Below are 26,967 nucleotides of genomic sequence, written 5' to 3' on the forward strand. Positions count from 1 at the left end.
TTCTTTAAACCATCAGCTGAAGGCAACAAGACCATAAATCCATTAATTTACAAGAGGGCTTTTCGATTTATCCATTCTCTCCTCTTGTTGTCACTGACTGGTAAGTCATAAACAATAAAGAGCACCCAGCTCATTCTCCAAAGTAGCTTTGAAATTTGAAGATTTACTAAACATAGAATGATTGTCTATTTAAATCTTCAGTAATTTTACCATACCACCCAAGCACCATAAATCACTAGTGACATTGGCTAACAAGGGTTTAAGAGTTGGAACATGCAGTGTAATAAATTTCCAGACAGTTAAAAATCACTATAATTTTATTCTAATGCATTATAGATTGCCTGTAATGTCATCCTGGCCGGGGTGACCCATTTCTAATTTTGAACAGCTGTTCAGCTCGGGAGTTAGTTAATGATTAAATATAAATTGCCTGATTTATTAGTCTGAATGGTTGAGCTTCCAGGTCAATGCTATATAGACAAAATCATCAGTCTTGATGCTTTTCAGAAGTTAACTGTCTCCTGTTCTAGTCAAAAAGAATTTATTCTCAGGGGAAAAGACTTGACGTTCTCAATTAATCCTTTCAAATATTTTCCTCCTTAACTTACACAATAAGATCACTAATAAAAACTCAAATCTTGGAGAAAAACTTCTTTTAACTATGTATAAACCTTCAAATCCAAGACTTGGAGACTACCTATGGGCAAAGGCCATTTGCTTCCACAGAGCTTCCAAAGGTTTTGGAGGTCTGCAGGGTCAGGCCAACGGTGACCATCTCAGGTGTCTTGGGACAACTAAAAATTTTCATATGCACATAGTAACATTGATCTCACTGTTTTTCTACCAAAGGAAGGATTATTTATATATTTTACACTTCTAGGCATATTAATTTCAGAATCAGGTATCAAAAATGGATCTGTTTTTGCACTGTTTTGGTTTTTTTTTTTTATTAGTTTTATACTCTTACAATATTTTTTTCCCAAACTGATTTAATCTTGATTGCCAGCCTCTGCTGAGAGATTCACAGGAACAAAAGTATTCACTCTCTGATCTTAGAAAGAAAGGTCACAGGGGTTTTATGAAATCCAACTTAAAATATTTATTCAGACTGCCTTGGGAACTCACGTAATAGTGTAAATATCCTTTTTACTTTATATTTCCTGTTATTTACACTTATTTGTCAAAAAGGAATGGTTAAAATTCTAGATCATGATCGAGACAGCACAATTTCTGTAAAGACCTAGCAGAGACTGCACAGCAACGCTGTGGCTGACTTGAATGTTTACTGACCGTTAAATAGGCATGTGTTAGCTTTAATGATGTTTGTCTGCAAAAAAAGCTAATAACCACAGTGAAATATATATAATTTTAACATAAATACATTTCCTTCTTATTTAAAAATTAATAGTTTCTGCAAAAGGAAAAAACCAAAAGCAAACAGCAAATATCTGATTGGTACCTTCCACTTATTTGCAATCTAAAGTGCAACGGGGGCAGATGCAGGGCAACTCCATCCTGACCTAGAGGATTATTCAGTCTTTCTGCTCATTAACTAGAGGCTGCCCAGGCTGTCACAATGTGTTCACAGTTGTATATAAATGTGGTAACTTAGTTATCAAGACTTCTCTCTAGCAATCATGCCAATATCAGTAGCTCAGCAATACATGACTTATAGGAAATGCAGTTGTGGTGCAGCACATTTTACTTCTCAGGATTTTATTATGGGTTTATTGGTGGGTTTGGTTTTGGTTTTTTTCTTCATTTAAATGATTTCTAAGAAGGGTCATCTTGTCGCTGGTCCCACCCCAGCCTTTTTCCCCCACGCAATCCTCAAAAATTTAAGTTTAACCCATGCTCAACAAACATTTCAAATATTTCAAAACTCAAACTAGGGTGAACATTCAGGCAAAATCTTCTTACCTCAAGTCCCTTGACCAACCTGTTGGCCAGCGCAATAGTTTTGTTTGGTTCACATCATCGTGACATCACACTTTCTCTGTGACTGCTTTCTTGAGTGAAGCTGTGAGCTTATGCAGATTGCTATCCAGAACCTATTCAGGAAAGGGATGGGTAAATATTATAGCTTAAGCTTTGGCGTTTTTTTTCTGTTGTTTTTAATTTTTTTTTATATTTTAATGACAATAATTGTAAACAGTACCTTTAAGTCTGAAGGTTACAAACTTTAAAGGAAAGGTTTTGTTGTATTCTACATTCTTTCTACAGCTCCTGGCACAACATAAGTATGCTAACTAACAACAATTTAGAAGAATACCCATCATTAGAATCCCTTACCAAATATCCATTTAAATGGTTGAGATCAGGTACTTGGAGATAATAATAGGAGGAGAAATGTTTCTCCTTGATGACAACGGCCTGTATTGCAATGGCCAGATCCGGAGGTCCCAAGGCAAAAGTGCAAGTTTCTTGTGCTAGATTCAGTAATAAAAATCCTAGGACATTGTAACTATGTTCTATGCATTCTGGAGCATTTAAAATTGTAACAGAGAAAAAAATGCAAGAACGGAATTATTATTTTCATTTTGTATGTGAGACTGGTGGCATAAGAAGATCCAGCCATTTGCTCTTGGGCAGACAGGATGGTTTTGCTAGTGGCAGAAAACAAGTAGATCTCCTGCATGCTGATCCACACCTTCACCAAAGATTTTTAACCATGCTTGTATGCACTCTGCTCAAAAGGCAGCAATACGCCCTCTCCCTGCTTTTGGGGATTTCATACTAAATGTACATCAACTCAGTAGCAGCCACTGCCCATCCCCAGTAAGCCCCTGCAAATTCCCTGTCTTAGATTGCTCAGACCCTTTATTTTCATCAGTCTCCACGACTCCTGCCATGTAACTGGTAATCTGCTGAGCTGCAGCATTTTTTCCAAATTCTCTTAATGGAGCAGCTAGGATGACATGGGATTTTTAGATAAAATAACTAAAATTGTTTCTGTTAATGCCTACTTAACTAAAACAGCTGAAAGACACTTGGATGAGGAACTATCTTGTTATTGTTGTTGAAGATACAACACCCTGTCTTTCTGAAAAAGTCTAAGAAATACAGTAATTATCACTCAGGAATAGTTAGTCAACAAAATGGGGCGGGGAGGGGGAATCACAAGTTTCTTTTGGTTGTAAAAATAAAAACTCCAATACTACTGCATTTGTTCATCAAAAAGAACCAAAAAGAGGAACCCCACCCATAATGCGTTTATCTCAGTTTTCCCTTTCATCAGGAAGAAAAACACATTCTTTCCCACTCTGTCAGAAAAAAAGAGAATCCTCTCCACCTCAGCAAACTAAGAGGAACTAATGAAAAGAAAGGTTTTAAAAAAATCAGATAGCTGAGTGATAAAAGCTAAGAGGTTACCACCTTGAAAAGTACTATTTTTACAAATAATCAGGTGAGGCAAAAGTTGAATACAAAAACAGGGCTTGAAAGACCATTTTGTAAAAATGAAAAGACAAGGCAAGACAACAGAAGTTACAGCAGGCAAGTTGTCTGAAACGGTTTTGTTTCTCTAGAGTAACTACAGCACTAACAACAGTGAGTTCCACTTTAGAATAAAATTTTCCTATTTCAGATTTAATGGAAGAACCCCAACAGGAGCAAGGAGTGCATACCTCCACAAAAGCTTGGTAGTTTCGCAGGATCAAAGATTTAGATGTCATCTGCCAAGTGTAGTGCTTGAACTGGTGGTGTGCAATCAGGAAATGTAAAAATAATATATAAATTAAAAATAGGAAATTAATTGGCAAAGGGGAAAGATGAAATTACAACTCAGAGCTTAATAAAGAAGGTTGGCTTGATTTCTTGGGGATAATGAGGCAGCCAATCCACTTTTTAATGGTGATGGATCTTAAACTGAGAGACTAATGAGGGCTTTGCTCAATAAGGGCATCTTGCAGAGATGGGCTATAAGTAAAATTTCATCAGCCTAGCATGCAAGGCATAAGAAGAATGAACAGAGAAACAGTTCTCTACTCTCTCTTTTTTTTCAAGGGAGACTTATTTCTAGCCATCTCAAGTTTGCCTGCATGATAACATAGATCTGATCATAGTTCAAATACACTCATCCATCAAAGGCTCAGGTAGTAAAGATGGCAAGAACATTCTTCTGCAGTGAGACAAAGAGTAAGGAATGACCCAACATCTCTGTGGGGTTTTTTTTGGTACATAATAGTCTCCTTTATCAGAGCGCTTCCTATCTTGTGACTTTAGAATAGGAAAGTTGTCACTACAAAGCATGCCATTCCCTTTTGTCATTCTTTCATAGGATAGAACATAAATAAAATATAAGTCTAGCAACAGCAGGATTACCTATTGCATTTTATATCCCAGTACTCTAAATTCTATGGGATAAATCAAGTGTTTTAAAAATGCTTGTTATTGAGAAAGTTAGTGACAGGGAACTATGCTCCACAAATCACAGCAGAGAACCATTACTCTCCATAGCAAGCCTGCTGGACTGTGTCCTTGTATAATCCTTTTCAGGAACAAAGTGTATTTTCACTGTATTTAAGTGCTCTCATATGTTAATAATAATGATTTTAATGATAAATAATACAAATTGCACCATATCTGCCAAAAGGATGAACTTGGCCCAACTTTTTAGCCTTTACACTAATAAACATAGTACCTTTCCGTCTTTTTTCTACATATTATAGGCATACTTATTTTAATATATATATATATATGTGAACTTAAAATCATAATTTTCACAAATATTTTTAGCAGATAACTGTAGTCTCTTTAAGGATAGGAATCTGATTTAATTTCACACAAAATACTTAAAAAATAATTTTGCTTGTGAAGAAACAATCCTTTTTTCTATTTCATAACCTGCTCTTCTTTCCATTTACTGTAAATATAGCAATTGTTTGACTGGATGGACAAATGTGTGTGTTCATATCTTAAAATTTTAACATGCAAGAAAGGATCAGTAAGCATCACCATCCACAGAGTATTTTTTTTAATCATCTTCAAAACATTGTAAATGTTTAAAAAGACATACTGTATTAGTATTAGTACCAGTCTGTATCTATTTGACATTAAAAAAATTACTGTGACAATATTCATTACAATAGTGCCCATAGCATCATTTAGGTTGGAAAAGACCTTTAAGATCATCAAGTACAATCATTAACCTAGCACTGCTGAGTCCACCACTAAACCATGTCCCTAAGCACCACATCTACACATCTTTTAAATACCCCCAGGGATGGTGGCTCAAGCACTTCCCTGGGCAGCGTGTTCCAATGCTTGACAATCCTTCCGGTGAAGAAATTTTTCCTAATATCCAGTCTAAACCTCCCCTGGCACAACTTGAAGCCATTTCCTCTTGTCCTATCACTTGTTACCTGGGAAAAGAGACCAGCACCCACCTCACTACAACCTCCTTTCAGGTAGTTGTAGAGAGCAATAAGGTGTCCCCTCAGCCTCCTTTTCTCCAGGCTAAACAACCCCAGTTCCCTCAGCTGCTCCTCACAGGACTTGTTCTCTAGACCCTTCACCAGCTTCGTTGCCCTTCTCTGGACACGGTCCAGCACCTCAATGTCTTTCTTGTAGTGCGGGACCCAAAACTGAACACAGGATTCGAACTGTGACCAGTGCCAAGTGCAGGGGGATGATCACTTCCCTAGTCCTGCTATGTCTGATGCAGGCCAGGGTGCTGTTGGCCTTCTTGGCCACCTGGGCACACTGCTGGCTCACATTCAGACGGCTGTCAAACAGCACCCCCAGGTCCCTTTCCACCGGACAGCTTTCCAGCCACTCTTCCCCAAGCCTGTAGCACTGCATGGGGTTGTTGTGACCGAAGTGCAGGACGCGGCACTAAGCCTTGTTGAACCTCACACAATTGGCCTCGGCCCATCGATCCAGCCTGTCCAGATCCCTCTGTAGAGCCTTCCTACCCTCAAGCAGGTCAACCCTGCCTCTCAACTTGGCGCCATCTGCAAACTTACTGAGGGTGCACTCGATCCCCTCGTCATTTCTCATTTAAAGATATATTCTGGAAGCCGTGAAAAATGAAAGGAGGTTAGTTGGTGCTGTCTACACTGAATATGTATTATTGATTACTAACAGCTGCACCAATTATCGTCACTGAGAATTGCTGGTCACAAAAACTTCCATTTGAAAAATACGTACAACTCTCCTCTTTCTCTTTGCCAACAGAAAGAAGTTGAATTATGAGTCAGGGAGCACAGAACATCCATGAGTTCAGGAGCAGAGATCACTAACAACTGATACTCTGCCTTCAAGACTATTCTTTAGAAAATTGGATAGAGGAAGATGGGAAAGAGACAGGCAAATCAATGACCAGAAGGGAAAAGGGCAAGAAATGAACTGAAGGATAGGGGGCAACTGAATGTGTAGATTGATGCCTGGATAATGATAAGAAAAACACTAGTACCACTTTAAAGGCGTTTAGAAGAGATTAGACAGAAGACTAACTGCTTCATTGTTCTATTGAATTTGTTTAGCTTCAGGATAGAAAGGACTACTGAAAGGCTAGCATTCATAAATGACATAAAAAATCTCTCTCTCCTGTGTACTGCTTAATTCCATGCAGATTCAGATGAATTTGCACTGGTAGAGTACCTCCTTCATGTGGGCTCTACATACTGGCCTTGTGCAAGCTTATAAGAAATTCGGCTCTTCAGAGGATGACTGATAGGGCTGGACAGCACTTCTACTGCTCCTGAAGAAGAGGTGGTGGGTAAGGTGAAAACTTCCTGCAGACTGGATACAGTCAGCAGGCAGCCCAGATAGAGAGAGATAGAAGAATGTCCATCTATTGAGAGTGACCTTCTTTCAGCATCAGAGGAATTCTTGCTTTTACGGATTATGCATGCATACAACTCAAGTAAGGAATAAGAGCTTTCTACGGCCTGACAGGGTACAGAGGTTTATCAGCAGCTAAGGTAAATAAAATCTAGGTACTTGTCACTGAGGAGTGCCTGAATTGTTCGGTTTTTTTCCAGAAGAAATACAAGTTTGTCTTCTCTTTATACCTGTTTCACAGACTCCCTTACGCAGTGAATCACACCTTTAAAAGGTCTGACATGTGCCAGCTGGAACAAGTTCCATAGGGCAGGGGTGCACATTACAAAATACTGAATACAAGCATTAAATGAAGCAGATCAAGAAGTTACCATGGTTGGAAAACTGGACCTGATGAAACTTGGCTAGATGTAAAACTCTCTGGAAAAGTGGAAGATAACTGGTGAATACTTATACAGCGCTTCATTCTAACTCTAAAAATGGATGCCAGAAAAAAGTCAATGTTTCACTCTGAATTTGTGTCTTTTAATCAGCTAATCCTGGTTAATGCTACTGTTGTACATAACAGTCCTCCCCATGGGACATCACATTGAACATCGGGTACTTTAATACGTGGATGGATACAAGTCTCCAGCTGAAGAAGTCAAGCTGATTTTAAATGGAACAGTGCAGTTCAGGATCATTGAATAGGGATGAAAATCTACAGACAAAGTTGTTCACTGTTGACCATGTTGTGCATGTTTAGGTGGAGAAAAAGGCTGAGCCCAGAAAGCTAAGTGGAGGCTCTGTGAAATGTCAGCTGTAACTATGGTTAAAAAAAAAAACCAAGAAAAGTGGTGGATTTCATGGAATTAGTGAGTCTCAATTCTGTTAAAAAGCAAAAGTACAAAGACAGGAAAGGATCCTGTTCTGTACCCACCAATCTACAGAGCTCATTCCACCTACTGAACCTTACTAATGAACTCAACCTCTCATCATCCTCTAACATTTCACAGGTAGGAAAATGGTCACTAACAATCAGAGAAAATACATCTCTCAGCCATACAGTTTTCTACAGTTGAAACTTCTTGGATTAACATTTATAAAGTGGGTGTCACATCCCCAACTTGTTCTAATACTGGAAACTTAAACTCCCTTCTAAGATTCCTAGATTATTTGAAGCCCTGGTGCATGCTAACTTGCAGCTTTTTTTTTTTTCCTCCTAGTTGCCAGTCCTGGGAAAACTATCAATGGCTTTTATACACACATGTCTTCATGTTATGCACTACACTTTTACTGACACTTTGATAATTTCCAGTCTGCCACACAGCTATTAGATAAGACATAAGTTAAACATGTAATTAAAACTAGGTTACTTCAAGCATTTTCAAATCTTTTCTTTAAATAACATTTTAAATCCTCTCAGTGAATAAGAAATTACATTCCTTCCTTTCTATGAGTACAATAGGTACATAAATCAATGTTAGTCCAAGCGTACGTAAGTTTATGCACAGTATACCCCATTTGGATATAGCATATATACAGGTAAGCAGTTCATGGAAATAAGTAACTTCAGTCACCCCACATATGGAAAAAAGCATGACGAATTAGATGAGAATTGTATTGCTAGCTGGAATTTGCAAGACGTTTGAATGAATGTTTTCCATTGGCCTGTGCAAAGAATTGCACTGTAACTGAAGCTTCTGAAGTGAAATATTTGGAGGCTGCATAGAAGAATACTTAAAAACGGTGACTGTATGTTCTTCCTGCAAGATGACATGCAAAATGTGGACCATGAGAAGCAAACACAGGAATGTCCAAGAGGAATAATACGCTTTCAAAATAAAATTCTACCAATAATCCTCAGTAATTAAATGATGGATTAAGACATGAATTATGGAAGTACATAAATTTTTCAAGTTTCTTCATATATAAAAATTGAATCCCTTTTGACATCTTCAAATTTCTGGACTGAGTCAGCTCAGTTGCCAAAAGCAAGTTTTCCTGAGTGAGTTGTGTGCAGCAGTTTTTACTATATCATTATAATACTCTCTTAAGTGTTACAAATACATTTTAGCATATCTAATATATACACTGAATAGACAAGTATTTCCTTTCTACTCTTCTACGAAAGTTTATCTTCTTGTAAAATATTACTGGATGAACCAAATTTCTGCTTTATTTTTGGAATCATGAGATAGTATAGGCTAGAAGGAGCTTCGGAGGTCATCCAGTCCAAATCTCAGCTCAAAACAGGGCTAACTTCAAAGTTTTCTTTGAATTATACACAATCAACCCCAGGTCTTCTTCCCTAAGCTGCTAATAAATAAACAATAATCAAGAAGTATTCATAAAAAGTTCAAATTTTTCATTCCAATATGTATTATTTTGCATTTATCAGCAGTGAATTTCACCAGCTATAATGTTCTCCATTCAACAACCTTGTGAACTCTGGAGCTTATTATTGCTATGAGTAACACCTACTGGAGAATCAAAAATTATAGTTACAGCTCCTTAAAAAAGTTCATTGGGTTGATCAGCTATGGCATGACTCAGTTATAAAAATAATAGTTTTAACTGTATCCTCCCACCTTGTAAAAGGAAGCCCGGTTGAACATGCAGTATGGATTTTCTAAAGTGGTTAGGAAAAATATTCATATTGAATGACAAGGTGACAACTGTTGGCCTAACACAGGAAACAGCTAACTGCAGAGGAAACTCTAACTTTGTCTGTGGTGCAGAATTCTTCCTACTAGGAACTAAGCATAGCTGAGATAAAAACTGCTGCTAACCACCTCCAGAAAAATTCATGAGGAAATGAAAGGGAAAGTAAATAAATATAAAAAGACATAACAAGATTCAAAGTTGGAGGCTTACTGAACTGCAAGATCACCTGAACCAGGAAAAGGTTCTTTGAGATACTCTCAGGCAAAGAACAGAGATGCATTAGTGCTCTTCTCTGAGCAACACATTAAAATAATAAGATTCCATGAGTTTCAGGAGTGATTTCCATGCATTAAAAAAAAAAAAAAAAAAATCATTAAAAGGCTATTTTTGACCAAAAAGTATTTGCATGTAATAAACATACATCAGTATAGATGTATGAAATAAAGAACATGATTCTTCAGTAAAGCTATCTTTTAGTGTAAATACAAGCTTCACTAGGGCAGATGCACTTTGATCTGAATGGGCAACTCCAAGGCCACAAAGCTAAGGCTGTATCATATGGAGGCAAAATACATGCTGTAGCAGCTGATGGGATTTTTGGGGTGGGTGGCAGAGCGGCCAGAATAGGAAGAAAGATGGTAAAAGCTATCTTTGTTTACCCATTATATCTGCATCTCCTTCAGAAAAAGAAAAAAACAGATACAACAATAGCAGGAGGAAAAACGGGAAATTGATGAAATAAAGAATGACATTCTCAGATACCATAACTCACAGATTTCTAAGAGTCTCAGTAAAAGTGAATCTTGCTCATTCTCTTAAATTGTTAACTTAAGAGAAAACAGTGAGAATAATCCCCATGTTACAGATTTGTTCAGCCTTCATTTATTGCTTGATATATTAAGTTGTGAGATTTCAGATCTAAACATTGTCAACAAAAGAAGTCTTAAGCCAAGTCACACCCTTCTAAACCTAATTAATGCTGTATCTTTTGAACCATTTGAAGCTGCCTTTGCTAACTAAGGGTAATTAGCTTGCAGCAGAGAAACTCCTTCTACCCACCATCTCACAAGGTACCACGAGATATCTTTGTCTGTTTCAAGAGCACTTTGTGTTGTGGTTGCTCCATTGAATGAATACTTAATAAACAACAAGAAATCCCTCTCAAAAGTTCAACAGGTACTTGGTGGTAAATGTGGTCTTTGATTCAATCATTAACTCAGAAGACATTTGTCAGTAAAAGACTAATCAAAGTTTCCACTTCTATGTGCATGTACGTCTATATATGTTTGGAGGTCTTTCAAAAAATCAAAGGAGGTTTGATGTAATTTTTATGATATGTTTAGTGACAAATATAAACACAGATGAGCATGACCTTCCAAAGTCCTTTCTGGAAGTTATTCCTATATTCCAATAAGTCATTACTCAATAAAACACTTGGCATATATTCCTTGTAAAAATCACAACCAGTTATTTATATCAACTCTCATTTCAGTTTAACAGTCTATTGGTTCTAACATGCCTAGATGGCTTTGAGGAAATTCAGTTATTTCTGATAAACAGCTTCATGTGCTACCACCCAAACTGTGGAATATTCTTCAGTAGGTTTGTGGGGAAAATAGTGATAATCACTAATGAAAACATATCTCTAATACTTGAACTAGGAAGTAATAAAATCAATAAGAATAAAATAACAAAATTAAATAAATAGATAAAACAAAACTAATAAAATTAAGTGGGCCCAAGATATTAGAGAATAATGCTCATTGATCAAGCAGTACTTACAAGAAGCTTTTTCCTGATGGCTTCTAGTTTTTCTGTAGCTGCTGTTAATCCAGCATTTGCCTGGGCCAACGCACATTTTGGTTCTACCTCACAATACACCTTGAAAAAGACATACAACATAGCTACATTAGACAACAAATTGGTCCCACACTCATTACAAAAATTACAAATGTCTCCTGATGAAAGACTTTCAGATAACCCTAATAGTCTCTCATTACATATATTTGCTTAAGAACCATCCTTCTAGAAAATAGTGAGACATGCGGAGATTTCTTTCATTCTTGACTTCAAGACTACAGGAGATTAGATTACAGCCTATATAAGGATATTTTAAGCAGAACTGAATGTATCCTTAGTGGGCCTACTCTCCAGCTAAAATTAATTTATATGTATCATTTTCATGGTTTTAGAATACAGGTGGAAATCAGACAGGCATTAAGCTTGATTAGATTTCAACTAAAATTGATTAGTGTTTCACTATTTTGGAGATAAATGATAACATGCTACAATACTAGGATGAATGGAGGAATCCTGCTATCAGGTGCTCCAGGGACTCGTAAGTGATAAGATCTGTCTGACACTCCAGACAGCCAGAGTCAGATGGACATTTCAAGTGAAACATGTACATCTGGAGAAAAATATTTCCCAACTGTTGCATCATAATGACAATTAAGAAGTCTTGGACAGCCACATCTTTTTTACCATATTCTACTACAAATAAATACATGTGTACATACTGTTAAGCACTGAATACTTCCCACTTTACCTGTGGTTGCTGTTACATTCTCCCCAGAACACCAAGCTGAGCTTACCAAAATAATAAAAAACTTCAACAACAGAAATTCTCCCCCATCAGGGCTAGTCAAGAGAAGAACTGATATATATACACACACACACACACACACACACATATACACCTCCTTGAATTTTACTCTATTTATGACCGAGGCACAGAGACCAGCTGCTGCAAAGGATTTTGTATGAACATAATTTGGGTTGAAATCTGGATCCTTCAAGTAATGTTCCTCGATGACTTTCAGACAATTCTGAGGAATATGCTCCTTATCATAGTTGATTAAAGCTTGTAAGAAGTCATCAACCTGCAAGAAGAGAAGTTCCAGTGCATCAATCCTTTTCCATTTCAGAGGATCAGAACGTAACTCCTACTTTCATCACAAATGAAATCCTGCGCTAGCTTATTGGTTTGGAAACATTATGCAGTACAAAGCAAAAATATTATTTCCGCCAAAAGCCTGAAGTATTCACCCTCGCAACCACATTTTGCGATTTTATGATTCACTTGAGGAATTTCGCAGAGATGAGATAAATATCATTAAATGCTGTCCCTTTGACTTTTCTTTTATTTTTGCAATTAATAAATCCCAGTGGCACTCAGGCTGGCTAGAGTTCATCATAAAACGTACACAGAAAAGAACAATGTAGGGTCAGGTTTTATCCCCTAAATTCAAACTGTAAGAAAATGAAGTTGCGATTTAGTTTCTTTTTCTCTGGCTCTCATTTTTAACTATTCTTTTCCTCTCTCATCTCAGATATTATGTGATGTTCCATTGATTGTTACCTCTCCTGTAAAGACTTTTGCGGCTTTGCAGCTTCGGTCTTCGAGCACTTTCCCCTTATATGCCAGTAAAACCATCACTGCAGTGATAACATTGATTACAGCCATTGGTGCATCAGTGAAGGCTTTCAGTTCTGTAAGATTAACCTGAAAAAAGAAGATCAGAGGAACAGGTACAGAATTGTGCAACGATAGTGGGTTTGTTCCACAGAAGCTTTCTGATTACTGGTACAACTCTCAGCTCTTCAAAGACTATTACTAACTATTTTATGTGGTAAAAATACTGATGGTCACAGCCCTTCTCTTGCTCTGCAATCCTAAGTGCAACTTGGTCAAGCAGGGTGATGGGAAGTGTAATGCCAGGTCAGGTACAGCAGTTGCCAACCTGTTGCTTTGGAGCATGCTGCCCAGAGAAGATGGAAATGTGTGCTTGGCAGCTTGGCACTGGAATTACCATTTAATGGCCTTGAACTGCTTGAACAATTAACAAATTTTTTTTTTCAGAAATCAAACTGTATGATCTTTACCATACTAAGTGTGTCTAAGGCTGCTGTAGCAGCAACAAGAGCAGGTTCATCTTTCAGCAGCTCATCCTCACATTCTTTCTGTCTCAGATATACTTCTTGGATTGCTGCTACCTATTAAAACAATGAATCTTAAGATTTATATTGAAAATTAAGGCTGTAAATCAAATCAGAGCTGCTTAAGCACTCACACTTGCACTGTAATATCTGTATACACAAACAGATTTAGAAACCATTATTTTATGTTATCCATCAAAAAAGACCTCTACAACTCTGACACTCAAGCAGGTTTGTGCTTGGCTCTAGACACCCTCTGTTCTGCATGGTGAGAATTAACATCTCCTGTCTATACCACCATACTGCAGAAGAGTCAGCATCACCTCTGTGCCTGGGATGATCATGGAACAGATCCTCCTAGAAGCCATGCTAAGGCACATGGAGAACAGGGAGGTGATTTGAGACAGCCAGCACGGCTTCACCAAGGGCAAGTCTTGCCTGACCAACCTAGTGGCCTTCTATAATGGAGTAACTACATCAGCGGACAAGGGAAGAGCTGCAGATTTCATCTATCTGGACTCCTGTAAGGCCTTTGACATGGTCCCCCCAAACATCCTTCTCTCTAAATTGGAGAGATACGGATTTGATGGGTGGACTGTTTGGTGGATAAGGAATTGGCTGGATGGTCACATCCAGAAAGCAGTGGTCAACAGGCTCAATGTCCAGATGGAGATCAGTTATGAGTTGTGTCCCTCAGAGATCCATATTAGGACCAGTACTGTTTAATATCTTCATCAATAACATAGACAGTGGGATCAAGCGCACCCTCAGCACATTTGCAGACAACACCAAGCTGAGTGGTGGCTGCCACACCTGAGGGATAAGATGCCGCCCAGAGGGACCTGGAAAAGCTTGAGAAGCAGGCCCACGTGAACCTCATGAGATTCAAGAAGGCCAAGTACAAGGTCCTGAACCTGGGTTGGGGCAACTCCCAGTATCAATACAGGCTGGGGGATGAAGGGATTGAGAGCACCCCGGAAGAGAAGGACTTGGGGGTACTAGTGGATGAAAAGCTGGACACGAGCCAGCAATGTGCACTTGCAGACCAGAAAGCCAACCTGGACTGCATCAAAAGCAGCGTGGCCAGCAGGTCGAGGGAGGTGATTCTGCCCCTCTACTCCACTCTGGTGAGACCCCACTTGGAGTACTCCGTCAAGCTCTGGAGTCCTCAGCACAGAAAAGACATGGACCTGGTGGAGCAGGTGAGATAGGAAGTGGAAACCTGCTGACTACCTTCTTTGTGGAGAAAACACACAGAGACTAAAAGAGATGAATAGGAAACAGAATAACTTTGGATTGGCATGCCAGAAACCGTTTTTGTTTATACGTATGGACAAAAGTCTGTATCATCACAAAGAATCTTTATCTTGTTTATTATAACAACTAGACATTCTCTATCATCCTCTGCTGCTCAGTTTTGCAAACTGAAAAGTAAGGAACAGGTACTGATGCTTTATCTGCTAAAAATGGTTGGTACTTGAAATATTCATTTTTCAAATTCACTTCTTCACAGGCTGCTCCGATTCTGGCCGCAACAACTTTGCCTTATTCTTATTATCATGTTAAATATATGTGCAGTAAACCTGATGAAAAAGAAGTTTTACCTTTCGCTTACTAAAGAAAATATGGCACTTCTACACAATTTTGGTAGCGCTCACAAGGTTGATGGTGAAAGGAATATGGGTCTCTCAAAGACCACTTCAGCATTTGTAAGACTAAACCTCCCAGGTTAATTAACTAACTATTGTTTAGCACAGCCTCCTCTCCTTCAGGGTAATGAAGGGACAGCACGCTACCACCACAATGTTGTGAGAAGACTATGTGACAGCTTTATACAATTTCTGCTCACTTCTGTGAGATGACAATAGACCACATACATTTTTCAAATGGGTACTGGATTAAGAGATTTTGTGTGATGTCTAATTTCTTTCTTGCATAGGAAACTACAACACAAAATATTGCAAGTAATGCTTTCTTTGCCATTTTGATATCTAAGGACATAAAGGAGAGGAACAGCTGTAAGAAGCGTAATATGTATTTATGTATATAATTTTTCTTTTCTTCTAGATAGGCTTTTAATACCTCTTGCTGAAAATTTGCTAGTATGAAGACTGTCCTTCTGGCAGATGTACCTGTCTACCAGACTGTGATCAAGCATGTCTGTATGGATGTGAAATACCACCTATCTGTAGGGATGCTTTTGAAAAAAGGAGCCTGTAAGCTTGTGAAGACACATCAGATTGTGAATGTTCCTGGTTGCCAACAGAAACCTGGAGATCACTGTGTGAGATACAAAAATTCAGAAGGACTCTTGTGTTGAGGACTCTATATAATACTGTAGGATGCAAGGGTGAGAGATTTAGTAATGCAGGATAGGAGACCAGGTAAAGTTTCTGTACAAAAACCTGGGGAATATTAGGGCAGTCTGTTACTCCTTTTGGAAAATTTGCCTTTTTCTTTTAATTCCTCAGCTCCAGGTCTGAAACCATAGGCCTCAACAAGGGAAAGAACAGGAGAAAAGGAAATAACCTATATGAAAACACTATACTTACTTAATTTCAGGTTTGGAAATTAAACAGATACCAATCCAAGCAGATTTGTCAAAACACTTATTTTGGCTTAAGAGTGGCTTAGATCAGTGACTTTACAGTGGCTAGCATCAGTTTTAAGTGAAATCTGAGTGTCTCCACAACTTTCTGCATGGATTTAATTATCTGTTTAAAAGCTGATTATGATTTCCTTGGTGCAAATTCATCTGGTAGAGTAACCCTGGAGGGTGTTTTGTATCACCTGCAATTGTGTATTTGGAAGATTACCGTACACGTTTTTAAGGATACATTGCCTGGGGCTGAAGTTAGTTATATTTGGTTCATCTTTATCCTTGTACCTCATGCTCATCTCACAGGTTCATTTCCTGTCAGGTCTTGCTTAAACAGAGTAATTATAGAGAAAGAGGATATTACAGTGATCAAGATGTTAATACTTGGATCAAGCACTATGCATTGGCAGTAACAGGCCTCTATAAGAATTTAATATCCTTACAAAATGTGTTTATGCAATTGTTGGGGGCACTTTCCTGTATACACTTATTACATGGGACACACATAGACACTGTTCATGGAAATAGCAAAGATTAAGAATCAATATGCATTACACTACAAATGACAAGTTACCAAAAGTTAAATCCCCAACTCTTGTGAAGTAGCTTTTAGGATGAAATTCCCAATGTTTATTGGTTTGCATCTTAGCCACAACAAGTTTTCTAAATTAAATACTGCATGTACAAGTTGCAGTTTTACTTTGCTTTTTTATTTTCTCTAACATGGTTTGAAACCCATGTTACTGAAATTAACTTAAAGCAAAAAGTTTAGAACAGCCAAATGCTCCTTCTGTTGAAGTTTTTAAGGATGTAACCAGGTGAACAAGGATTACATTTACAGTACATAGTGCTTCTAACAAGACACAATATTTTCCCTTAAAAAACCCAGCTAATTTAAGTCACACAAGCTGCATTACAGTTCTGTCTCTCTTTTTTCTTACGCTTCTTACTCTTTGCTTGCTGATGCCCAAAGAAAATATGGGACAAGATAATTTTTTTTTAAGGGAGGAAAAATGAAACAGAGCAGGTTGTAGATAAGCCTTAGGACAGTATTTCTCAAATCTACTTCCCTCACAAAGAGATGAAGGAGCTTTTCATCCCCATCTCCAGAAGTTTAGTCCCCTTCACATCAATAACTTCTACAGTATAGAGCTCTTCAATGATGGCTAAATTGCTAGAAAAGCTGGAAGCAGTGTGCCCTTAGCAATCAGACCATGAATAGAGTGGCTCAGATATACCATGTAAATAAAGAATACACTTCAGCTGAGGGAGGTAAATCGAAAAAGCTGGTCAGTCTGGGTTCATCTTTGCTCCTAATCCTCAGCTAATGTCACTATCACCCATATACCTACACCATCCTCTGCAGGTTTTCCTCCTTTGAGGGGGTAGGTCCCATTTTAAAAGGCAATGGCATATGCATCTTCATCTGTAAACCACTCTGGCTGGCATCATTCAGAGCACAAAAACGGCCAGTAAAATGACAGCAGTGTTACTGCCCGCTATTTTAAAACCTTAGCAGTGTCACATTCATAGTCAGAGCCTTGTTGATTACTATACAGATATGTAGCTCTGCCACATTTATGGGGCATCCAGACTGACCTCACTTTTCCTGATGAGTCTGATCTAAAGTGACTTCCACTCTTCACCTTTTCTGAAGTAATGCTTTACTCTAAGGCAATACCTCCAAGGTATTTACCGGCTTAATGTTGTAAAACTCAAAAAACCCTTATAAACTCCAGTTTGAAATCTACAGAACAGGTAAGCCAAAATAATTTTTTAAAGGGTGACAAATTTTAATTATGGAAAGTATTCACAAATTACTTAGCTGGAATATGTATTCTCATTTTCTAATTATTTCTTTTTGTAACAGAAATTATAGAAGATTAATATTTAGAAACCATCATCAGCCTTATGAAATAGCGTTAGATTAACGTAGCACAAAATGACACTTTCATTTCCAATAAAAACATCTCAGAAGCACAATAAAGCAACAAACAGGGGAGTATAGTGATCATTAGTGTCATGTGCTGAATTTCATCCCTTAAACAAAGTAGCCCAAAGATGTGATCATCCCATGATAATCATTCCGTGTGTTTCACCTACTTAGTTAATGAAGCAATTAGAATTGTGTTAAGGGTGTATTTTGATCATCCAAATACGTCAGAAGCATATAGAACCAATAGAGGAAAAGCACCGTTGAAAAGTGGTCGGTAGGATGTTGAGCTGTTGAATCCAATTTGTGCAAGTTTAATTATTTGCACCATATGGACTTTAAACTTCATAGCAATTTTTAAGTCTTAGATAAGATATGGATCAGCAAAAGGCTGAAGTCCATAATTAGCATAATCCAGACAAATGTAAAGGTCTCGATCCAGTCGTCATTTATGTTGGTGTCAAAAATCATTTATCCCTCAATAATATCAGGATGAGACACAAAGTAATTAGAAAAGTATTAAATACCACCTAATAATAGTAAGTCTTTAAGAAACAAAACAGAAGAAAATGAAAGACCATTTTGATTGCTCAGAAAGTATAGCCTTTCCTGTTGATCAGTATCTGAAAACTGTTTACAAAGTTCTTGGCAACTTGAAGTTTCTGTAGCTCAAAATCAGGCATTAACAACTATTACCAGTCAATTACTCTCTGCAATACTGATAAATGACACAATGTACATCAGATTTTGTAGCAAAATGCTAGAGTTGAATGAGCCCTTTGGAGTTTAAAGGCAGAGGAACTTCAGTTTACAGCATTCCATATTGCTGGTGTTTTATTTAAAAAACCGTGCTTGTAACAGTAGATGAAAATTTTAGAGTCTAGATGAAATTATGCATTTCTATTTGTTCTGTGGTGAGGACTACTGCATGTAAACTTCTATGTTTCCAACAGAGATGTTGATAACTAAAGTTAATAGGCTGAACTGAGAGCAAATAAAAGAAGATTCAACACTGATGACACATATTATTAGGTATGCTATTATAATCTTAAAATTCAAGGTTTGCAACTTGTAATATTGTGAGATACTGGAATGAACTTCTGTATCAATTGAGTTGTTCAATTTACCTAGAGCCTCAAAGCCTTTAGAAATCTGTAGTGCTCAGAGATGACTCTCTGACCTTTACTGTATTAAAAATAGGTCTGATTCTCAAGATCCACATCCATTAAATGCTTGAATGAGCTCAGTATTTATTGTTCTTTCATCTCATTAAAACAGCTAAAAGGTTGGGAAAAAGCATAATGTAAAGAAAGGTCAAGTGGTAATCATGGTGTGAAATGCTGTTACATGTGTAAGTATAATAATTCTTTAGACTTTATGCTCCCTGGAGAGGAAGTTGTTCAAAACTGTTCACCTAAAAAGGTTTATTTTGTGCTAAATATAGCTGAACAGCACTAAATGGGGGAATTAGACTGACCTTTTGCTCCTCTGCATCTGCAATGGCCTTTTCTTGGATCACTTTCTCAGTCTGAAACCCTATCTTAGCAATCAAAGCTTCAACATCTTGATTTCTCAGTTGCAGTTCTGCCTCTCAAGAAGCAAGTTTGTATTTTAGATCTTCTACCTACTGGGCAAAAGGTAATGCGCTATTTGGGAGCAAGGGTCATTAGGTACGGTTATGGACAGATTATACCGCACAAGCCCCAAAAAGCTGAACTGAAAACAAAATTCTTGTTTCGTGGGTCTCAGTACTAAAAGTGTTGTCTTCTCCTTTTTAATTTTGTTTCCATTTGACAGCTCCTTGTTTGTAGCTCACAGAATCTTGTTGACATAAAGAATTTAATAAGAACAGCCTAACTGCTCCCACCAGCGACCCCGCAGCTCCCCTGAGATGCTCAGATGTCTGTCCAGCTGCTGAGGTTGTGTTTGTAACTAGGTGTCTCAGCGGTGCAATAAGGCCCAGCTGCAGCACCTAGCAAAGATGCAAATGTAAAAGGACATTATGGAAAATGCTTAGTAATCACTCTGAGCAGATAATTCCAGCAGAGGTTTGCTGAAAGGTTAAGACAGGCTCAGAGACTGATGAACAAAGACTACCTGTTACTTTGCTGAAATAGCAATTTATTGCCTGCTAGGCGAGAAACCCATATCAAAATATCCAGCCACAATATCTTTCCACATATAAAGGAATTGTTTCAAATACTTTTTTTTTTTTTTTTATTTTTTCCCCCAATCCCTCCAAGCATTTTATCTAGGAGCTATTCATGATAAAAGGCTGTGTTTTAACCACAGGGGGCTCTTGTTAACCTGATTTGGATAGGAATGGTAAGACAAATATTAGAGGGCTTGAACTTTCATTACATGGAAGTTCTTGAGGGCTCTTCTTCTTTGGTGGGCTCCTGAAATCTTATAAGACCTAAAAAAATCTACCTTTCAAATTTGACCATTATGAAATGAGAAGACAAAGCTGTAATACTGAGTTGTAATAGATGACTGTAGAGATCCCAAATCTCTCCACTCTATTTTTCAATTTATTTCAGCTGACTTTATGTCTTTTTCTTTCTAAAAAAACTAAGCAGTGCTGCATTTGATATTCTTGTGTAGAGTTCCAGAGCGCAGGATAAAAATGGCTCAGTGTTCAAGCACCTGGCTAGATAATAATTGTGGCTCTGTCTGCTAGCACAGCATGCAGCACTTGAAATTGTCAAATTACCTTTTGGTCATCGTCAAATTAGAATTCAGAGAAAAAGAGTGTTTTAATAATTTATTAGCATGGGATACCTTATTAAAAATAGACTTTAAAAAAGCAGTCACCCTTTTCTGTTGACCATTTATTTTTGCAGGTCTTCAGCTGGCAAAGTGGGAAGAAGTCAGCCAGCTCCTGTTATTAATCTGATGGTGTAGCACCAAGACGCCGCATTATGTGAAGACTGCAACTAAGCATTTCATTTGCAGTTTTTTATAAAAACATGCAGACTTTTTATTTTTAATAAAGAAATTTCTGGATTACAGCTTGTCTTCAGCATTTGCAAAAGGGATTATGGAACGCGTGTGTGCGTGGGGTGGGGGAAAGGCTTCAAAGCAGTTTCCCCTCCCTTCTGTCTTTGTGGACTGACCAGCCACAAATGGAACTGTAGGCAGAAGTACTGACTGGGGGCTAAGTGGTACTAGCCCCACAAGGAGGTGACAACAGCTGATGGAAAGGCTCCAGACTTGTTCCTCCTGCTTTCATTACCCCTCAAGATGGTCACTGGCCACGCACAAAATCCCCACGTACAGAACTGCATCTTCTCTCTCCATGGTTTGGCTTTTACTGTGGCATTTGCTTCCCCTCCCACCCTTTTAATGTGGTACCACTACAGTCCCCTTCCCTCCAGACTTTGTCCTTGCTCAAATGGATGGACCCCTTTCCAAAGACAGCTAAAGAGTTCAAAGAGCCTCTACATGAAGAAAAAAACCAACCCTAGTTTTCAAAATGAGGTAATTTCAATGAAACACAAAAATGCCACCCCACAGCTAATCAATCTAATGAAAAGTGGCTGTGACAACTTTGTTTTATGCACAATAAACCCAAGATTATTTATAAAGAATGAAAGAAAAGGTTGTGACTTTCACAGTTTACCTGGAAAGCTGCTGCCTTCAGCTTCTGCATGCCATTCACCAAGTGCTCCATGTGTCCCAACACCTTGTTTTTCTTCTCTAGAAGGATCTTATAAAGCATGATTTTCTCCAGAGAAGTCTTCGCAATAGTGTAATTGTACCGCCTGTCCTTACGATTGTATTTGGCACTCATCATATTCACACTGGTGTGAGCATAAGCCATGAAGTCACAAATGGAGTCCTGGATGAGTGGCTGAACATACCCAAGGAACAAGAACAAATGTAAACACAGGAGCAAAGAAATTTTTCCAAAATTAAGTGTATCTATATAAATCAGAAAAAGTTATGTTTCTAAGGATGGCTCGTTCACAAATCTATTCTTCAGTCTACCCTAAACATAATTTTGTCAGCATGTAAAAAACAGTAAAGCAAAATGAGCCTCCCCCCAACTTTTTTTGCATATAAATGAATTAATTCTGCACTGGCATTCATTAAGTCTTCATCACCACAGAAGCTCAGTGCTTCAACATACTTTCATTTTTTTTTAAATAAATACTCCTAAAAGCTAGAAACAAAGATAAAATCAGTCACTATACTGCTATACACAGAGTTAAAACTGTATGGATTTTCTATTTCCGCTCTGGAAATCCTATTTAAGGAAAATCCTGTATAGGTAAAAGAAATACAACAGAGTGGTTACTCTAATCACACTGATACCCACATACCTCATACATCATCAAATTCCTATTCAGAGTGAAGTGCATTTATGCCATTAACTTCAGATTGAACAGAACTGGGCTCCATGATTTAGATTTCTGAAGTCGTACAAGTCCCTGCTTATCTCTGCTTGTCAAAGTCAGTGATAAACTAACATACACTGTTATGAGGGCAGGATTAGACCACTGTGGAGTGCTTCTGAAAGCTGAGTCTCTACATACCCTAAAATGTCAGAAAAATCAGCAACGGTTCTGTGCTGAAGAGATCTTCTATCAGTTTCAAGGGGCATTTGACCAGAAAAGTAGTTACGACTTAATGGAGTTCAGAGCCACTCTGAGCTGTGACAGCTGACACTCTTCCCTACATGCCACCCAGGCATCAAACCACAAAGTATACCTCCAGCTCCAAGCAAATCTCAGCACGCTGCAGAAAGGACCTCAGAGTGGTCCTGTGGCCCCAGGGGGTTGCACTGGGTGCCACACATCTCCCTCGTCACGGGGGGGGAAATGCAGCCGTGAGACTGGAAAACTCTTCACATACTGTATCATAACCAAAACAGGCTAGACATATTTAAAACAGCTCCAGGTGGTCATTTAGTCATGTATTCCTGAGCAAAACGCAGAGCTAAAATGCCTGGCTTTATTCACCTCTCGCAGCAAGAAAAGAGGTAGTTCTAGGACTAAAGCTCAAAGGTCCTTTTTCTAAATTTTTTGAGAACTGAACTAGCAAATACAAGGTACTACTATACTACTTTGAATACGAATATACTTCCCCAGGATAAAGGTGAAATAAGAAACCACCAAAATTAATTTTTGTTTGTTTTAAAGGACCCTATCTACCTATATTACTAGAATATATGCCTATATAGGTCTAAGAAAGAGGACTGTATGCAAAATTAACAGGGAAATACTAAGAAAACCCATTTAACTCCATCACTGTAACTAACTTCCATTTTGTCCTCTATGACTTCTAGCATACTTAAACTTTATAATTTGTGGAGTCACATCTCCCTCATTTTAATGATTATTTATTGCATTCTGTACAAGACGAACCCAGTTCAATTAATCAAGGGAAGCCTAAAAATCAATTAATATGAATTAAATGAGCTACACCGACTCTTAGGAAAGTCACACATAATTTACCAAAGCATTGTCAATAATGCTTAGGGAACTTTGGGAAAATTGCTCACGAGTGGCTGTTGATGCAGTTAAATGTTTTAAGCCTACATCATTAATATTACAATCAGGTTGATGCAGAAAGACTTGCCATTTTTCTCAGTAAGAAACCTCATTATTTTCTTGTGACTTTTAAAAGCTAGTTTAGAAGAATACTTATTTCACCTATGATTACAAAAACAGGAATTAAAACACAAACTAAATAAAGAATGATTTGCATTTAGAGAAAGCAGAAATAAATTGCTTTACAGATAAAAAAAAATCAGAACATCATTAGTTGAGGCAAAGCTAGCATAAATTCATCTTAAAAAAAACCCTGTTTGTAAAAGCAAGGCTAGTCAGCAGGAATGGACGTTTTATGCAGATTTGAGCAGCGCTTGGCTTCCAACTGAAATGTGTTTCAGCCTTTTTCTCCTTTTTTCATTGTTCGTGACACACGCACCCTGCAGCACAGCTCTTCCTAGAGAAAGACAACCTCCTTACACATGATCCTTATGAGAGGTCTCTACTCAGCAGCCCTGAAAAGCCCTCTAACAACAGTTTCATTTGTAAATCAGTGAGGGAAGAAGTGGGTTCCGGTAGAGCTGGAAGTGGCCCGAGACAACTTGTCTCAATGGGGCAAAATAACTATTGTTATCGAGCTTAACAAAATGGCACAGCATGGGAGACACGCCGAGCCAGAGAGCAGCTGGTTGTAATTCACACTGGTTTTCAGAAAACACTAATCGTTCCCGAACAGACCTCTTTGAGGATTGGTCTTCCCTGCATTTTCAATTTGTCACTTTCTCTTATGATAAGGTCAGTGGTGACAGCACTTCCTGACATTAACAGCTGTGGCTTTTAAAAGGGTCATTGTGGAACTACTAATTGCAGTAATTTCATTAGCATAAATTATTTATTCTGCCATTCATTTATCTCCAGGTTTTGGGGTTTTTTTTAATACTGCATTGTACTTTTCAATATATGCCCATTCAGGGTTGCAGGCAAAGGAAATTATTATTGCTAATTTAGCCTTCTTTATTAAAAAAGAGGCAAACAAAAAAGAGTTGATACAGTAACAAAATCTGATTTAACTGCAGTTCGCTAGAAAGCATAAAGTAGCTTGAAGCCAATAATGAAAATTAGACTGGTACAAATCAAAACCATTCAATAGTCCTAAAGATGACTGAGCAATAAGCCTGTATACAACCTGAAAGAAAATGTAAGGGTGAAGTCTGTTCATTCTTATGCAGTCTCTCTATTCTAGGCCTTGGCTGACCGACTTTTAAGCATGCAAAAAAACCCCAGTGTAAGGTACGAGTAGAGTTTAGACAGGAGTTTTGCCTGCGTCCTCCCTATAACTTTCCTCAGGATGTAAAATGGTAATCACCAAATTGATAAATCTTAACTCTTTGCAGTTAAGTTGAGCTAGCTGAAACATGCTGAGCAAAGAGCAAAAAAGACCATTGTCACTGTACTTCGGGCTGCTTCTTTGCCATACCACATGTTGTAAAATACTTCAGAGTGCGATAAACTGAGAGCATAACAAATTTGTCCTTGGTATGCTTCACAGTGTGCGCTGCTTGGTGCTAAGCAGAGGAGGAGCAGCATGCAAGACAGCAACAGCAAAATACTCAAAGGAGATGGCAGAGATGTACATTGCTGTTATTTTCAAAGGGATGGATTAAAAAATCCCGATTCTTTTATTCTGTACTCAGTGCTGATATGTGACACCTGCTAAAAGTAAGGATGAGAGGTTGTCCGTCATGTAGAATTTGAAAACAGAGACATTATTTTAAAATACTATACATCATGTTTTATAGCAAATGAGGTATAAAGGCACTTTTGTATGTTCGGTAAGCTCGGTACATGGATTTCAGAACTGCTGCACAGTGTTCTTTTCTTGCGCTCTTTTAAAATTAAGTTTAGCAATTTGAGTACTGAAACAGAAGAGGGCTCTTTTCCTTTCTTTTCTCCCAAGAAATCAAAGACATCCAAATTGATTAAGTATCTGATACTCTCCACTTCCCTCCAAATATCTCTGAACTCACTGTCTCGTCCTTAACCCACACATTGGCCAATGTCCTTCCGAGTGAAAAGGGGCTCATGCTCATGGGACTTATTTTCAACTGGCACCATAATTAGGGAGGATCACTTGTTCTTTCTGTTCAGACACTTTCACACAGGGCAGAAGGGACATTCACAGCATCCTTCATAGCACATACTGACGCTGCGGCTCACGACCTCCCTGCTGAGCTCAGTCTACCCCCCTTTTTTCCCTGGATAAACTGTATCTTCCAGAAAAGTACCTAGACTTGGTTTGAGGATAAGGAGATGGAGAATCTAAGACCTCCTTCTCAACTCCCGCAATCACCGTGAATTTTTTATGGTTTCGCTCACCATTTAAACTCAGAAATTTTCCAGTTTTTGTTAAAGCAATGTAGATATGATGTAACATTTGTATTGAACTTTTAAGAGGAAAAAAAAGATCGTTAGCTTAATTTCAAGATACCCTAATTAAAAATAATCTGTAATATTGTTATACAGTGATGAACAACAACAACAACAAAATCTATTACTGTTGCTGTATTTTTGGAACCTCTGAAAAAGGACAACTAGGAGTGAAGTGTCAATTATGCCAAAATAATCACTCAGCAACAGATCTCACGCTGCTCATTGTAAGGGACAGCATGATTACAGTACGTTTCAGAAGTCCAGGCATACATGAGCCCTGGCTAATAAGATTTCTCTACCAAGAACAAACAAAAGGCTGTCCTGAAATAATCTAAAATGGAGCAAGTGAAATGATGTATTAACACACCAGCACTAGAGATGAGAGGAAGAAAGGAGACCACCTCCCATAAATCTTTGACGGAGAGGGGATGGCAGACTGCAGCTAAGATTCCCACTTCTTCAGGGTGGTCCTTTTCCACCCAGCCCCTCTCATTCTTTTGATATCCTAATACACCTCTGCAACTCTCCTGTCCCTCCTCCCTTTACTAACTATTTTTCTGTGATCATTCTCCCTTCACCTCCCTTTTACTCCTCCTCAGACTCTTTGCTGTACATGTCTCCTACCTTTCTGGTTCAGTTTTGCTTTTCTTCTGTCTCTCTTGGTTGAGTCCTCCTTCACTCCCCCCGTAACACTGTCATAGTTTCTCTGTTATTTCAAGGCCTGTGTTCTGGGTTCATTCTTCCCATCACTTTCAAATCCTTCCCCTGTCTCCTCCTAATATTTTTTGCATTCCGCTGTCTTGTCTGTTGGTCTTCTCATCGGCTGCACACGCAGACATGACTCAGGCACCCAGTACTGCTTTACGTATGCTGATGACACAGAAACCTTAACTCACTGTCAATAAAGTGTCGTGTTATTTTGTTAGCTGCCATTTGTTTCATCTGCTGGGAACTGAAGAAGAAAGATATTTACCAGGAGCAGTTAATGCCAATGTGAAATGAGACCCATCAACAGTTGCTTGGATCAGTGAAATTTTTCCTAAATATCTAAAAAATGAATTCTATAGGAACATAATGCTTAAATTAAAAACAAAACAGTTTAATCTCCCCCCCCCCCCACCCGGTTTCAATATGAAAAG

At 38.2% G+C, this 26,967-nt stretch overlaps 1 protein-coding gene across 1 annotated transcript in view; it reads right to left on the reverse strand.

Moving 5' to 3' along the window:
• DNAH11 (dynein, axonemal, heavy chain 11) overlaps window positions 1-26,967 on the reverse strand; it is a 159,472-nt gene that overhangs the window by 42,117 nt on the left and 90,388 nt on the right. The window contains 8 exon segments of the mRNA XM_010577660.1: window positions 1,921-1,967; window positions 1,970-2,051; window positions 11,215-11,313; window positions 12,132-12,314; window positions 12,794-12,937; window positions 13,318-13,428; window positions 19,381-19,527; window positions 21,526-21,756. Coding sequence (XP_010575962.1) covers window positions 1,921-1,967; window positions 1,970-2,051; window positions 11,215-11,313; window positions 12,132-12,314; window positions 12,794-12,937; window positions 13,318-13,428; window positions 19,381-19,527; window positions 21,526-21,756 — 1,044 coding nt within the window.

The sequence above is a fragment of the Haliaeetus leucocephalus genome, unplaced genomic scaffold, assembly GCF_000737465.1.
Source record: "Haliaeetus leucocephalus isolate CR32 unplaced genomic scaffold, Haliaeetus_leucocephalus-4.0 Scaffold566, whole genome shotgun sequence".
NCBI lineage: Eukaryota > Metazoa > Chordata > Aves > Accipitriformes > Accipitridae > Haliaeetus > Haliaeetus leucocephalus.